Source organism: Eubalaena glacialis, chromosome 1 (assembly GCF_028564815.1).
Source record: "Eubalaena glacialis isolate mEubGla1 chromosome 1, mEubGla1.1.hap2.+ XY, whole genome shotgun sequence".
Lineage (NCBI taxonomy): Eukaryota > Metazoa > Chordata > Mammalia > Artiodactyla > Balaenidae > Eubalaena > Eubalaena glacialis.
The window spans coordinates 76,140,300-76,153,609 of NC_083716.1; the positions used below are offsets into that span (position 1 = coordinate 76,140,300).

General features: G+C 36.1%; 1 protein-coding gene across 4 annotated transcripts in view; it reads left to right on the top strand.

Moving 5' to 3' along the window:
• JMJD1C (jumonji domain containing 1C) overlaps positions 1–12,118 on the top strand; it is a 305,803-nt gene extending 293,685 nt beyond the window's left edge. For all 4 annotated transcript variants that reach the window (XM_061181512.1, XM_061181501.1, XM_061181505.1 and 1 more), the window contains 4 exons: positions 1,172–1,311; positions 2,848–3,024; positions 10,976–11,107; positions 11,357–12,118. In XM_061181512.1, coding sequence (XP_061037495.1) covers positions 1,172–1,311; positions 2,848–3,024; positions 10,976–11,107; positions 11,357–11,446 — 539 coding nt within the window. In that variant the 3' untranslated portion in view covers positions 11,447–12,118. The remainder of the gene's footprint in view (positions 1–1,171; positions 1,312–2,847; positions 3,025–10,975; positions 11,108–11,356) is intronic.
• Positions 12,119–13,310: the final 1,192 nt, after the last annotated feature.

Sequence of the window (13,310 nt, forward strand, 5' to 3'; positions counted from 1 at the left end):
ATTAAAAGATAACATTCGAGGACTGACCCAGTCTTTGTGTACCCTTTGTACTCGTATGATTGTGCTTAACCACTATGTGATATTCTTATTTGCCTACACTTATTAATACCATCTTTTATTCTGTGAAGTCTTAACTGGGTCTTTCTTAACTCTAATCCCCAAGATTCTAGGACAGTGCTTGGCATATTGTAAACACCTAATGTTTGACTTCAGGAAATCTTTGCAGCTAACTTTAAAGATAAAGATTTCATTGTCACAAATTAGGGAACATTTGCTATGTTCTTTGTATTAGGCAATAGATTTCCTTTTCTCTTAAAACATTTCTTTAAAATGTTCATTGTGGGGTGGGGGTGGGATGAATTGGGAGATTGGGATGGACATCTATACACTAATATGTATAAAACAGATAACTAATAAGAACCTGCTGTATTAAAAATAAAATAAAATTCAAAAAGAAAAAACTAAAATGTTCACTGTAGTGGAACCAGAGATTTGAAAACGACATTCCTGTCCTTCACTCAGAGGTAACTACTGTTAACATTTTTTCTGTGCATATATATGTGCAGTTTTTAATTTGTCAGTAGTTTAGAAGAATGGCCTTGATGCCTCCTCGGTCATAGCACCTGAAGCATTTGCATTTGATTACAGATTAACCAATAATAGTAAATGAGATCTCCCAGAAATTAGTCAGAAGACATTTTGCTCTGCCATTCATTAGTCATGGCAATGAATAAATCCCTTCTCCTCACTGAACCTTTTTGCTCAGCTGTAAAGTAAAGGTTATGATCCTTGCCTACCATAATAGTGGTCATGATAGTCCTTTGTAAGTTATGAAATGCTGTGAGTACAAAACATTGTTATGACCACACCCTTGGGACAGGAGGAAAGTTGGTTATGTTTGAGTTAAAAGTCCTTGCATTTTTATCTCCCATCCATTGGTTTACAGAAAACACATGAACTGGAAAGTTACTGTTGATTCTGTTCCCAGTTACCCCAGGCCATTGTTCTCTGCTCTTATATAGTTCTAACAGTTTTCATGTATAACTGGGTTTATCTCCTCTTTAAGAGTCCCAATCTAGTCAGGCACTGTGCTACTATGATAGATCAATTTTAGGAGACTTGGCTTTCTGGTAGTCTTTACTGACCAGTTTGAATATATTCTGTGTTTCAGGAATACTTAAGAAATTTGAGGAAGAAGATTTGGATGACATTTTAAGAAAACGATTGAAGGACTCAAGTGAAATACCTGGTGCCCTGTGGCATATTTATGCTGGGAAAGATGTTGACAAGATAAGGGAATTTCTTCAGAAGGTATAATTTAGGTTACAGACAGTTTTATCTCTTCACCTTGAGCAGAGACTTAAATTTTAATGTAACTTCATGGGCATTCAGCAGTATAAGATGATGGAGTAATTTTTACACAGGAGGATGGAATTTTTTGTTGTTGAAAATCAAAAGCTCCTTTCTCATGAGGAATTTGAATGGCAGCTTCTTCTCAGTTAGTAGTACTCCTTCATCCCCTTAAAGAACCTGTTGATGAGTCAGATGTTACCCTTGATGAAAAGTAGTGATTGGAATTATAGAATATAAAATCTGTCATAGAAACACGTAAAGAAGGCAGAATTTTTTTTAATTGGTATTTTTGGCTGTTGACCTAGACAGTAATTCTGCTCTGTCATATCTGATTGCTCTGTGATACTTATTTGAATAGACTGAAATTGAGTAATTGTATACTTGTTAAAAAAGTGACACATTAATCTGAAATTGGTTCAAACCCTTTTCTCAAATATTTTCTGAATTTTGTAATTATAGGGATTTCTTTTAATGGACCATAATTGCTGTTTTTCTTATTGTACTTCATCTTCTTTCTGAATGGACTTAAGGTCTGTCTTTGGTCCGTGTGAAGCGAGGGAGCTATGGCCCTGTAACTACTATTTTATCCCAGAACTACCTACCAGTCTTTTAATTTAAAATGTTATAAATTATGCTTTTTAAAGCAGAATGTTTCACTGGTTTGTCAGAGGGTCCCTTGAAAGTGATTTGTCAAGGGTTAGAAGGTTAGCAATATAAAGGTATTTATCTGTGTACCTACCTTAAAAAAAGAGCAGCAAAAAGAAATGTTTATGGGGACTTGCCTGGTGGTCCAGTGGTTAAGACTCTACACTCCCAATGCAGGGGGCCCAGATTCAATACCTGGCCAGGGAACTAGATCCCGCATGCCGCAACGAAGATCCCAAGTGCCACAACTAAGACCCCACGCAGCTGAGTGAATGAATGAATGAATGTTTATGATGTCCACACATACAAATGGTTTGGCTTTTGTAAAAAAGCTACTAAACTAAGCTTTTCCCCGTCTTTGTGCTATACTCTTAAAATAATTGTAAGGAACCAAATGGATGAAAGCGTCATAGTGGAGAGAATTCCCCGTCGTACCAGTGGTTAGGGCTCTGCGCTTCCGACTGCAGGGGGCACGGGTTTGATCCCTCGTCGGGGAACTAAGATCCCACATGTTGCACGGTGCAGCCAAAAAAAAAAAAAAAAAGACTGAAAAAGAAATAATAGTTAATAAAACTATTTTTTTAAAAAGAACTTCATAGTGGAAGGAGAAGGTAAGAAGGGAGTATGATTTACTTTATTAATAGTGTATCAGTGTGCAATATTGTTTTCATGTCCTTTGGCTTTTCCAGTTGTAGAGTATCATTTTCTTTAACTTAAGCTCAGTCATCGTTCCAGAAGATTCTGAGAACAGACTGTTATTGTAAAGAAAATTGAAATTTAACTGAACAGGATTTACCATTTTCTTTACTTAAATTGGGGTATATATTTTCATTTTAATCTATATTTCAGATTTCAAAAGAACAAGGCCTTGAAGTTCTACCAGAACACGATCCAATTCGTGACCAGAGTTGGTATGTGAACAAAAAGCTTCGCCAAAGACTGCTTGAGGAATATGGAGTCAAAGCCTGCACTCTTATTCAGTTCCTTGGTGATGCCATTGTCTTACCAGCAGGAGCACTTCATCAGGTATATAAAAAGTTGCTTCTAACACACTTGTTACTGAAAGAACCAGAAAGAAATTGTTCTGAGTATAAGTATAAATGAAAGAAGATGTAAGAAAGAGAATGACCTACACCAGTATGCCTTCATTAAGAAATTACCGAAACAGCTTTTCAGTGCTTGATGAGATCTGGCGTAATTAAATGCTTTGAGACCTTAAATTGTATAAACATGAGCCAGATTTCCATTTTTGTATTGTTACTGTTTGGTAGATTGAAATCTAATTTCAAAGACTTTTTAGGAAAAAAAGAGTTTACTGTATATATTCAGTTCTCAATAGTTGAGACTTAACAGTGGGAGGGGGGAGTATCAGGACTTAGAGATGATACATTTTCTAAGGCACCAAATATGAGTAGAATGAGTTATTAGGTAGACCATTCCATAATTCAGGCTTTCACTGTACTTCCTGACTCTTTTTAGTTCGCTAACGTAGCAATAGCATGTCGAAAGAAAGATGCTACGTAATTTTTATAGCTACTGATTCACAAAACTTTAAAACTGAAATATACATCTAGTCTTTTTTTCGTGGCTTGACTGTGTGGCACCTAGAAGAATGGCATAGAATCGATGGTGATATGGAGAGTTTGGATTAAAAGCATACAGTGGGTTCCTATAAGTAGACTGAAGCTACCACAGAGCAGTTTAGCACTCATAGTAACAGAGTGCAAAGGAAACCCAAGAATCCAGAAAACTAGTTTGCCTCAGAGTTGGTTCCCCACGTTTGCCACCACCTGGTTATTGAGATGTATCTGATGTGTGTACTTTTACCAAGCAAAGTTTCCTACATTTTATATAACTATATGCAATTATTGCCTGTGTAATATTTGTGACACTATTATAACAGCCACAAATATTTCTTAAGTGAGAATAGTTGCTTGGTTTTTAAGATGTCAAGTTCAGGGTTAGATTTATCATTCTTAGATCTCAAACAGCATTTATTGTAAAATATAATTAAGTGTATTAATTAAATGAATGTATTATTTATGTTAAATTGTTTTATTTTCTCATGGACTTACATCATTTCAGAGATGTGTCATTTATGATTCATGTTTAACTGGGATTCACCCCACATACTATTCTTTGGCCTTCTAGCCTCTTATCAGAAAATAGCTAATCTGTATTCAGATGTAAAATGCCCTCAAAGGAGCAGTCTGTTTAAGAGAATAGCACAGTAAATATTTTTCTAACTAGGTGTAATTATTTGATAATACAAAACAGGTTCCCTTGAAAATCCTTACTCACATACTCAGTTTATCCAGTATCCATTTTCTTAAAAGTCAAACTGGACAGTGCATTTTTTAGGTATCATTTGCATATAATAAATGTACTTTTTAGTGTACAGTTCTGTAAGTTTTGACAAATATGTAGTTAGGCAACAACACAATCAAAATAAAGAACATTGCCATCACTTCAAAAAATTCCCTCTTACTCCCCCCCACTCATTTTTGTTTTTAATTTTTATTGGAGTAGAGTTGATTTATAATGTTGTATTAGTTTCAGGTGTTCAGCAAAGTGAATCAGTTATACATACACATATATCCACTCTTTTTTTAGATTCTTTTCCCATACAGGCCATTACAGAGTATTGAGTAGAGTTCCCTGTGCTATACAATAGGTCCATTAGTCATCTGTTTTATATGTAGTAGTGTGTATGTGTCAATCCCAGTCTTCCAATTTATCCCTCCCCTCCCTTTCCCCCCTGGGTAACCATAAGTGTTTTCTACATCTGCGACTCTATTTTTGTTTTGTACATAAGTTCATTTGTACCATTTTCTTAGACTCCGCATATAAGCGATATCATATATTTGTCTTTCTCTTACTTCACTCAGTATGACAATCTCTAGGTCCATCCATGTTGCTGCAAATGGCATTATTTCGTTCCTTTTTTATGGCTGAGTAATATTCCATTGTATATATATATACCACATCTTCTTTATCCATTCCTCTGTCGGTGGGCATTTAGGTTGCTACATGTCCTGGCTATTGTAAATAGTGCTGCAGTGAACATTGGGGTGCATGTATCTTTTCAAATTACAGTTTTCTCTAGATATATGCCCAGGAGTGGGATTGCTGGATCATATGGTAGTTCTATTTTTAGTTTCTTAAGGAACCTGCATACTGTTCTCCATAGTAGCTATACCAATTTACATTCCCACCAACAGTGTAGGAGGGTTCCCTTTTTTCCACACCCTCTCCAGCATTTGTTTGTAGATCTTTTGATGATGGCTATTCTGACCAGTGTGACCTCACTGTGCTTTTGATTTGCATTTCTCTAATAACTAGTGATGGTGAGCATCTTTTCATGTGCCTTTTGGCCATTTGTATGTCTTCTTTGGAAAAATGTCTGTTTAGATCTTCTGCCCATTTTTTGATTGGGTTGTGTTTTTTTGATATTGAGCTGCATGAGCTGTTTGTATATTTTGGAGATTAATCCCTTGTTGGTCGCTTCACTGGCAAATATTTTCTCCCATTCTGAGGGTTGTCTTTTCATTTTGTTGGTTTTCTTTGCTGTGCAAAAAAGCTTTTTAGTTTAATTAGGTTCCATTTATTTTTATTTTCATTAATCTAGGAGGTAGATCAAAAAAGATCTTGCTGCTGTTCACGTCAGAGAGTGTTCTGCCTGTTTTCCTCTAAGAGTTTTATAGTATCTGGTCTTACATTTAGGTCTTTAGAGTTTATTTTTGTGTGTGGTGTTAGGGTGTGTTCTAATTTCATTCTTTTACATGTAGCTGTCCAATTTTCCCAACACCACTTATTAAAGAGAGTGTCTTTTCTCCCTTGGACACTCTTGCCTCCTTTGTCATAGTTTAGATGTGCGTGGGTTTATCTCTGGACTTTGCATCCTGTTCCACTGATCTACCCACCACTTTTTAGTCAACCTCTTCTCCTGACATCCCTACAACCACTTATCTATTTTCTTTTCCTATAGTCCTGCCTTTATATGAATGTCATAATGATTGGAATTATACAATATGTAGCCTTTGAGTCTGACTTTTCTTATTCAGCATAATGTATTTGAGTTTCATCCATGTTATTGTGTACATCAGTAGTTGTTCTTATTACTGGGTAGTTTTTCATTGTTGTTTTCAGTTTGGGGCAATAATAAATCCACTATAAGCCACATTTACGTACAGGTTTTTGTATGAATATAGGTTTTCATTTCAGTTGGGTAAATACCGAGTAGTGGGACCACCTGGTCACATGATAAGCGTGTGAGTAACTTTATAAGATACTGCCAGGCTGGTGGTTGTACCATGTTCCATTCCCCAAAGCAGTACATGTGAGTCCCATCTCCTCTGCTTACTGTCAGTTTTGTTTTTAAGCATTTGAATCTCACTATGGCTTTAATTTACATTTTCTTAATAACTAAATATGTTGAACATCTTTTCTCGTGTTTATTTGCCATCTGTAAATCTGTTTTGGTAAATGTGTTCAAATATTTGTCCATTTTTTCAACATGGATAGGCTGGGATATATTAAAATTAAGAATTTCTGTTCATTAAGAAAAGCACTATTAAGAGAGTGAAAACGTAACCCAAGAGTGGGAGAAGAAGTATTTGCAATACATTTATATATACATTTTTGTAATTGGGTTCTTTTTTTCTTACTATGTTGAATGTCTTTATCTACTCTAAGTTCTTTATCTGATATGTGCTTTTGCACATATATTCTCCCAACCTGTGGGTTGTCCTTCCATTTTCTTAATGGTGTCTTCCAAAGAGCAGTTCTTAAATTTTGATGAAGTTCAGTTGATCAATTTTTTTTTAATGTATTATATACTTTTATTGTATCTGAAAAATTTTGCCTAGCCCAAGATCAAAAAGACTTTCTCTTAAATTTTCTTCTAGAAGTTTTATAGTTGATAGTCTTACATACAGGTCTGTTATCCATTTTTAGGTTAATTTTTGTATATAGTGCAGAGTGTGGACTGAAGTTCAGTTTTTTTGCATATGGATATGCAGTTGTTCCTGTACTGTTTGTCAAGAAAACAATTTTAAAATACTTTCTTTTGAAAATGTAAGGCATTCATATGATTTTTTAAAATTCAAACAAACAGTACACGATGGTTCACAGTGAAAATTAAGTCTTTCTCACCTTTGCCCTCAGTTCCTCTACTCCAGAGGCAATCGCTATTATGCAGAGAGAGTCCCTGCATGTAAATGTCTCTCTACTGCTTATACTTTCTTGGGGGAAGAGAGGGAAGAGAATAGCCTTTTTTTCTCAAAATAGTGGGCAAAGTAATCCTGTTAAAAAGCTTAGTTCACAAGTCACTCTGCTTTAGCCTCACTTAAACAGTATGTACTTGTATTCTATTCTGTACTCACACACACACACACCTACTTAAGATGCTATACTTAAATAGACTGAAACAGCATCTAGACTGGCAAATTCTATTCTGATCTCTGCCACTAAATTGTTGAGTGTTCCAAGTAAAAACTTCTCTGCTGCATATTTTGGCACAGAATTGCAAGAATTTCTACCTTCCTTCCCTTATGTGATATGACAATGACAGCACAGTTATTTGTACTCTGTTTAAAGGGTGTTGTCCGTGACTCACAAGTGGTGGTAATGTGGTTTTGAGAGAGAATTAAAAGGAAGTATGAACTCTGTTAACAATGTTAACTTGGATTTAAGACAATGCGCATTATTATTTACAACTTACGTAGTCCATAGAGGTCCTGAAAACTTTTCATTGATGGCTTCAACACTTCCAGTAAACCACAGGTAGCCCTTTAAATAACCCCAGAGTCTCAGTGCTTCCCTCACACTTTAGCATACATCAGAATTCCTGGAGGGCTTGATATAACACAGATTGCTAGACCCCATGCCCAGAGTTTCTGATTCAGTGGGTCTGAGGAGGTACCTGGAATTTTACATTTCTAACAAGTTCCCAGGTGACGCTGACGTTACTGTCCAGGAACCACACTTTGAGAACCACACAGATAGGAAGCCCTTGCAAAACCCAAGGCATATAACAAAAAACTTTCGTCCAAATGATAGTGCATGACTTGACTGGCCAGCAGTGCTAGGGAAGAATCAACATACCTTTCTTTGATTTGTCAGCAGTGAGCACTTAGAGAAGCCTGGGGCGGGAGGAGAGACGGACACGGGACAACTCTGTGCAGCGGCATTCAGATGTATATGTCGGCAAGCTGAGCGACAGTATCATAGCCACAGCCCTCTTTGTATTCTAAGAACTACTCTAGAATTGCAGGCTTAAAAATCTTCTGTTGGCAAACGTGGCTGAGTCTGTGAAACCCTGTGTATACCCTTAGATAAAGCAGGTGAATCTTGACCTCCAGGATTTACTTTCTCAGCTCTAGTGTCCTGAGGTTTAGAGTAGCTTTCAGTTTTAAACAGCAACAGTTTTTTTAAATTAACACAAAATCTTTACTGATAATTTTGTTCTCAACTACTTAACTGATTGTATTTGGTCATTCAAGTAAGTTAATAATATTGCTAAGTTGTAAATTCTCTACATTCTTATGACTAAAAGGACTCAGACAAAATCACAGTGTCAAGATAATAACTTTCCTACTCTGAAAACAAAAGTTACATTTTCTTAACATTACTTATTTATGATTACAACTGATCTTGAAGGCAAGTATGAATAAGACAGTCTGCCAAGGAAGTGAAATGTAAATGACTCAAAGATGGCACAAAAAGGGGTAAGTGGAATGGGAAGTTCAAATATATTCCACCTTAAAACTGAACCTTGCCTTTGCAAACTAACCCTTAAGTCTTTAAGCAATATATATCAAGTTGAGGTCATTAGGAAACAAAATAACATCTTGTAACCACTAATGAAAGTCACTGTTCTAAAAGTGATTTTAAAACAACCATAAGAATCAACTTTTTCAGAGCTCTGGAATCTAAATTCAGAACTTACATCGACCAGGGGACTGCTTAATGAAGAAGAGGACATCTGAGTTTTGGCCTTCAAGGAAATCTCTGACAGGTCACTGGCTGACCACCTGAGATAACCGAACAGAGACATCAGTGAGCACGCCAGAAGAGGAATAGTCTTTGCAAAATTAGTTTGGAAAGGTCACAAAACAAATGGATGACTACAATCCCTGTCAACAGCAGCAGACTCTGAGGCAGGGGAGAACCTGATTCTAGTTACCACATTATAATGTTTAGATGTCCAGTTTTCAACAAAAAGTCACAAAGCATACACAGAAACAGGAAAGTAGGGCCCATTCATGGGGAAAAAAATACCTCAACAGAAACTGTCCCTGAGGAAGGCCAGACATCAGACTTACTAGATAGACTTTCAAGTCAGTTATCTTAAATATGCTCAAAGGGCTAAAGGACTAGGGAAAAAAGAAATAAAACCAGGCAAATGATGTATGAATGCAATTAGAATATCAGTGAAGAGAAATTATTTTTAAAAAAATAGTTGCATATGCTAAAAGTTACATGCTAGAACTTTAGAAGGACTTAATCCCCACAGCATGTTCAGATGAATGTAAGATAAGACAGGGCATTTGGAGCCTGTGTATGCTGGTATGACTGAGTTCATGTAGGACTGTAAAGCATCTGTTAGACAAGATATCACAGGAGCTGGGTTCCTGTTGACTTGCCATTTATTGGCTGATTTATCTTGGAACAGGCGCTGAACTGCTTATCCATAGTTTCCTTCTCTGTGAAATAGAGCATCTGTTCTACAGACACATAATGAAGATCCAATGAGACTGTACAGCAGTGCTGAAAATGTGAGGCATCCACTATGTTCATCCTCCACAGGAATCAACAACCTAATGATTAAAGGAAGAAAATGTTTAATATATATGCTACCGAGTTATCAGTAAAGGCACAGTGCTTCAGTTAAAGAATAAAGACATCTACAGCTGTTCAGGTGGTCACTATGCCCAGAGGAGCAATTCCAGCCCCTTTGGAGTTTCATCACTCTATCATCAGAGTTTTTCCACAGTCTCTATTCCCCACTTGTTATCCCCCTCTGCTCACTTCTCCCAACGAAATTTACTTTCATACTTTAAAAATTAGAATAAATGTAAATGTTTAGTTGTTCAGTTATTTCTCCTTTCCCAGGAATTTTATGATATATTTTAATATCACTAGAGGACAGCAAAGAAACAAAATCCAGATTGGATAAGCTTGAGTCCTTTCTCATTATCCTGAGTATTGATAGAAAGCAGTTCTAAGAAATTGTGAAGTGCAGAGTTAGTTTGTACATGCTGAACAAATAACAGGTAAGATACTGACTGGCTTCTTGTGAATACCATTTAGTCAAGAGAGGGAGAACTAGTAGAAAAACAGTTGTACTGATGCCACAAGAGACTGAAGGGTATCTTTAATTGGTTGATTTGAAAGAAAAGGCACAAAAGAAAAAAAAAAGGCACAAACAAAATCCTCGGAGAATTCTAAATCTGTTGTGGTCAGTAGATCTGTCTGGAACTACAGTTTTCATCACAGTTCCTCATAAATAATCAAACTAAGTTTCATTTCCTTTCATCTACTCTCTGGTGTAAAAGTTAACAGTGAAATGACCAAATGCAGAAAGTCAAAGGAGCAACAACAGACATACGGATTGATTGCACTGATTGGTGAAACAGATACCTTCCAGTTAGCGTTTTGTTGTTGTTGTTTTTAAGTAACACCCCAAAATCCACCTTGACAAAATTGATAATTAGGATCTGATTATCAGCCTCTCTGAAGGATTCCTAGAAAAGTTCTTTTCTTTGCATCGTTTAAAAAATATTCCATTTACATGAAGCTTTTCAGTGATAAGCTTTCTCATAAAGTGTAGTGTTCCACTTTGAAATGCATTTGATGTTTTGGAGAAAATAAGTTCTCTGGTGAATTGTCTCTTGTGTTTGTTAGCAGACAACTTTGCTTCTCTTTATTCCCACCTCCTAAAACTTATATTTTTCTGTTTCTGTTTGGGGAATAGGTACAGAATTTTCACAGCTGTATTCAGGTAACTGAAGACTTTGTGTCTCCAGAACACCTAGTACAGTCATTTCATTTAACACAAGAACTGAGACTTTTGAAGGAAGAAATCAATTATGATGATAAGCTACAGGTAAGAGATGAGTTTTCTAACTAGCTCCTGTTCTGCAGGCTTTTTATATTCAGAATTATAAAACATGCATAACAGCTTAGGCCATCATTGCCTAGTTTGTCACATTAGGATAACAACCAAAGATTAACGCCAGTATGACTAATTTTAACTTTTGGCTTAACAGTTGTTTTTTTTTTTAATTCTGGTGCAGTTTTCATTTGTTAATTTATCTCCTGCTGAAGTGATTAGAAATACCAACATCTCTTTCAGGTTAAAAATATCTTGTATCATGCAGTCAAGGAAATGGTGAGAGCTTTGAAGATACATGAAGATCAAGTAGAGGCTATGGAAGAAAATTAGGTGTGGTCCAGTTTGATGTTTTTAGGCCATTGAACTGGAATTACTTACTCTTGAACAATGATATGTATGTACACTGACTTAAGCTTCATAAAACCATCAGTGCCAAGAAATTCTCTTTGTAGTAATTACTTGTTACTGACACCACAGCAGTATAGCATAAGTCACAGCTCCTGTGATTCAGTGATATTAAAACAAGCTAAATTTTAAAGCAGCAATTCATAGCTGTTTTTGTATTATAGTGTATATGATGTTTGTGAAAATGCCAGATTTAAAATGATGTATTTATTTTTGGACAAAAATACAAAATTCTATGCTATATTGTTGATCAAGTGTAAATGTGACTATGTACAGTTTACTAAAATAACTGATATTTTTCACTACATTGAGACAGTTACTGTGAGAATAGGACACAAACACCAGCTATTGCCTGCATTTGGGAAATTGCTGAATCGCACAGCATACATGTCATAATTAGAAAATTACTGCCAAATGATTGATTGTAAAATTTGTAAAATATAAAGTATATAAAGTAGATACTAAATACAGACACTTCAATATTTTGTTGAAGCTATTGACTGTACAATTAAGCATTTTCAAAAGGTGTAATTTATTTAAAATTGTCTCATTTTGGTAAAATTTATGTGAACTTTTAAAGCTAAATATTAAACTTAATATGCTATGTAAATATATACATATATACATTTAATGATGTATTTTTTTAAAACATTGGCTTGCTTTTATTTGTTAAAGTGCAAGTGTTACATATGGCTTTGTAAAGTTGAGAGGGGTTTTACATTTTCCATTAAAAGGACTTTATCAAAAATTGGCTAGTCTAAGAGTTCTCCCTCTTGATATGCCTATTACTGGGGGCTGGGGGCTTCGTCATCATCAGGGTGACTACCAGCATTTTCTTGTGATACAGTGTCCTCTCCCAGAACACTTCCCTCTTGGTCTTTGATGCTTGTAAGCTTTTTAAGCTTTCTTCAAATGTTACAGGTCATCACAAGTAAGTGCCTCCACTTTCTTGTCCTGTGGCCCAGCTAATGAATACAGGTAACTCCAACATTTGTTATTTGTGAATAAATACATTTAGTTGAAAGAGGAACTCACTCATACATTAAAGTCATGATCATGAGAGTATGTGGTCATAACAATATCAAATAAGTGCTCTTCGCCGCAGAGATGCTGTCGCAGGGAGAGGAGAAGGAGAGAGTGGGGGCAGGTGGCAGAGAAGAGCCTGCAGTCAGCCAGCCTGGGTTGAATATGAGTTCTGTTACTTACTGTGTGACCTTGGCAAGCTGCTTTAATTTGGAGTCTTGGCTTTAACAGCTGACTCCCGTTAGCAGTTGGTTGCTTGAGGAGGCTCACATAGTCCTACCCTAACCTTACCTTTTGAATTTTACTGGAAATATGTAGCCCTCCACTGACACCTGCAGGATGTTGAAGGGATGGCCTTTTCTTATCTATCTATCTGAAAACACATAGCTTAAAAGAAAAAAGTGGTAGCCTAAGTTGTGACCTTGTAAGCTGCTTGGTTTTTATCCTGTTGCTTATATCCACCATTTTTTAGTTCCACGTAGGCTGTTTGTTATGCCACCCTCTACTCCAGGCAAGGTTCAGCCAGGAATGTGAGCAATTACATTTCACGTTAATACTCTACCTGGCACAAGGGTTAATGGGATGGATGATAACTACTTGGCCAGTGGTTTTAAAAGGGGGGGCGGGGCTGGTGAGTATGTGCATCTTCTTTTGTAAGACTCTGACTTTTTAATACCATTTTTTCCACAAGTGCTTCAACTCATTAAATGGTATGTTTTGCTTAAACGTTTTCGTATATTCCATCAGATTTAATTTTGATGTGAAA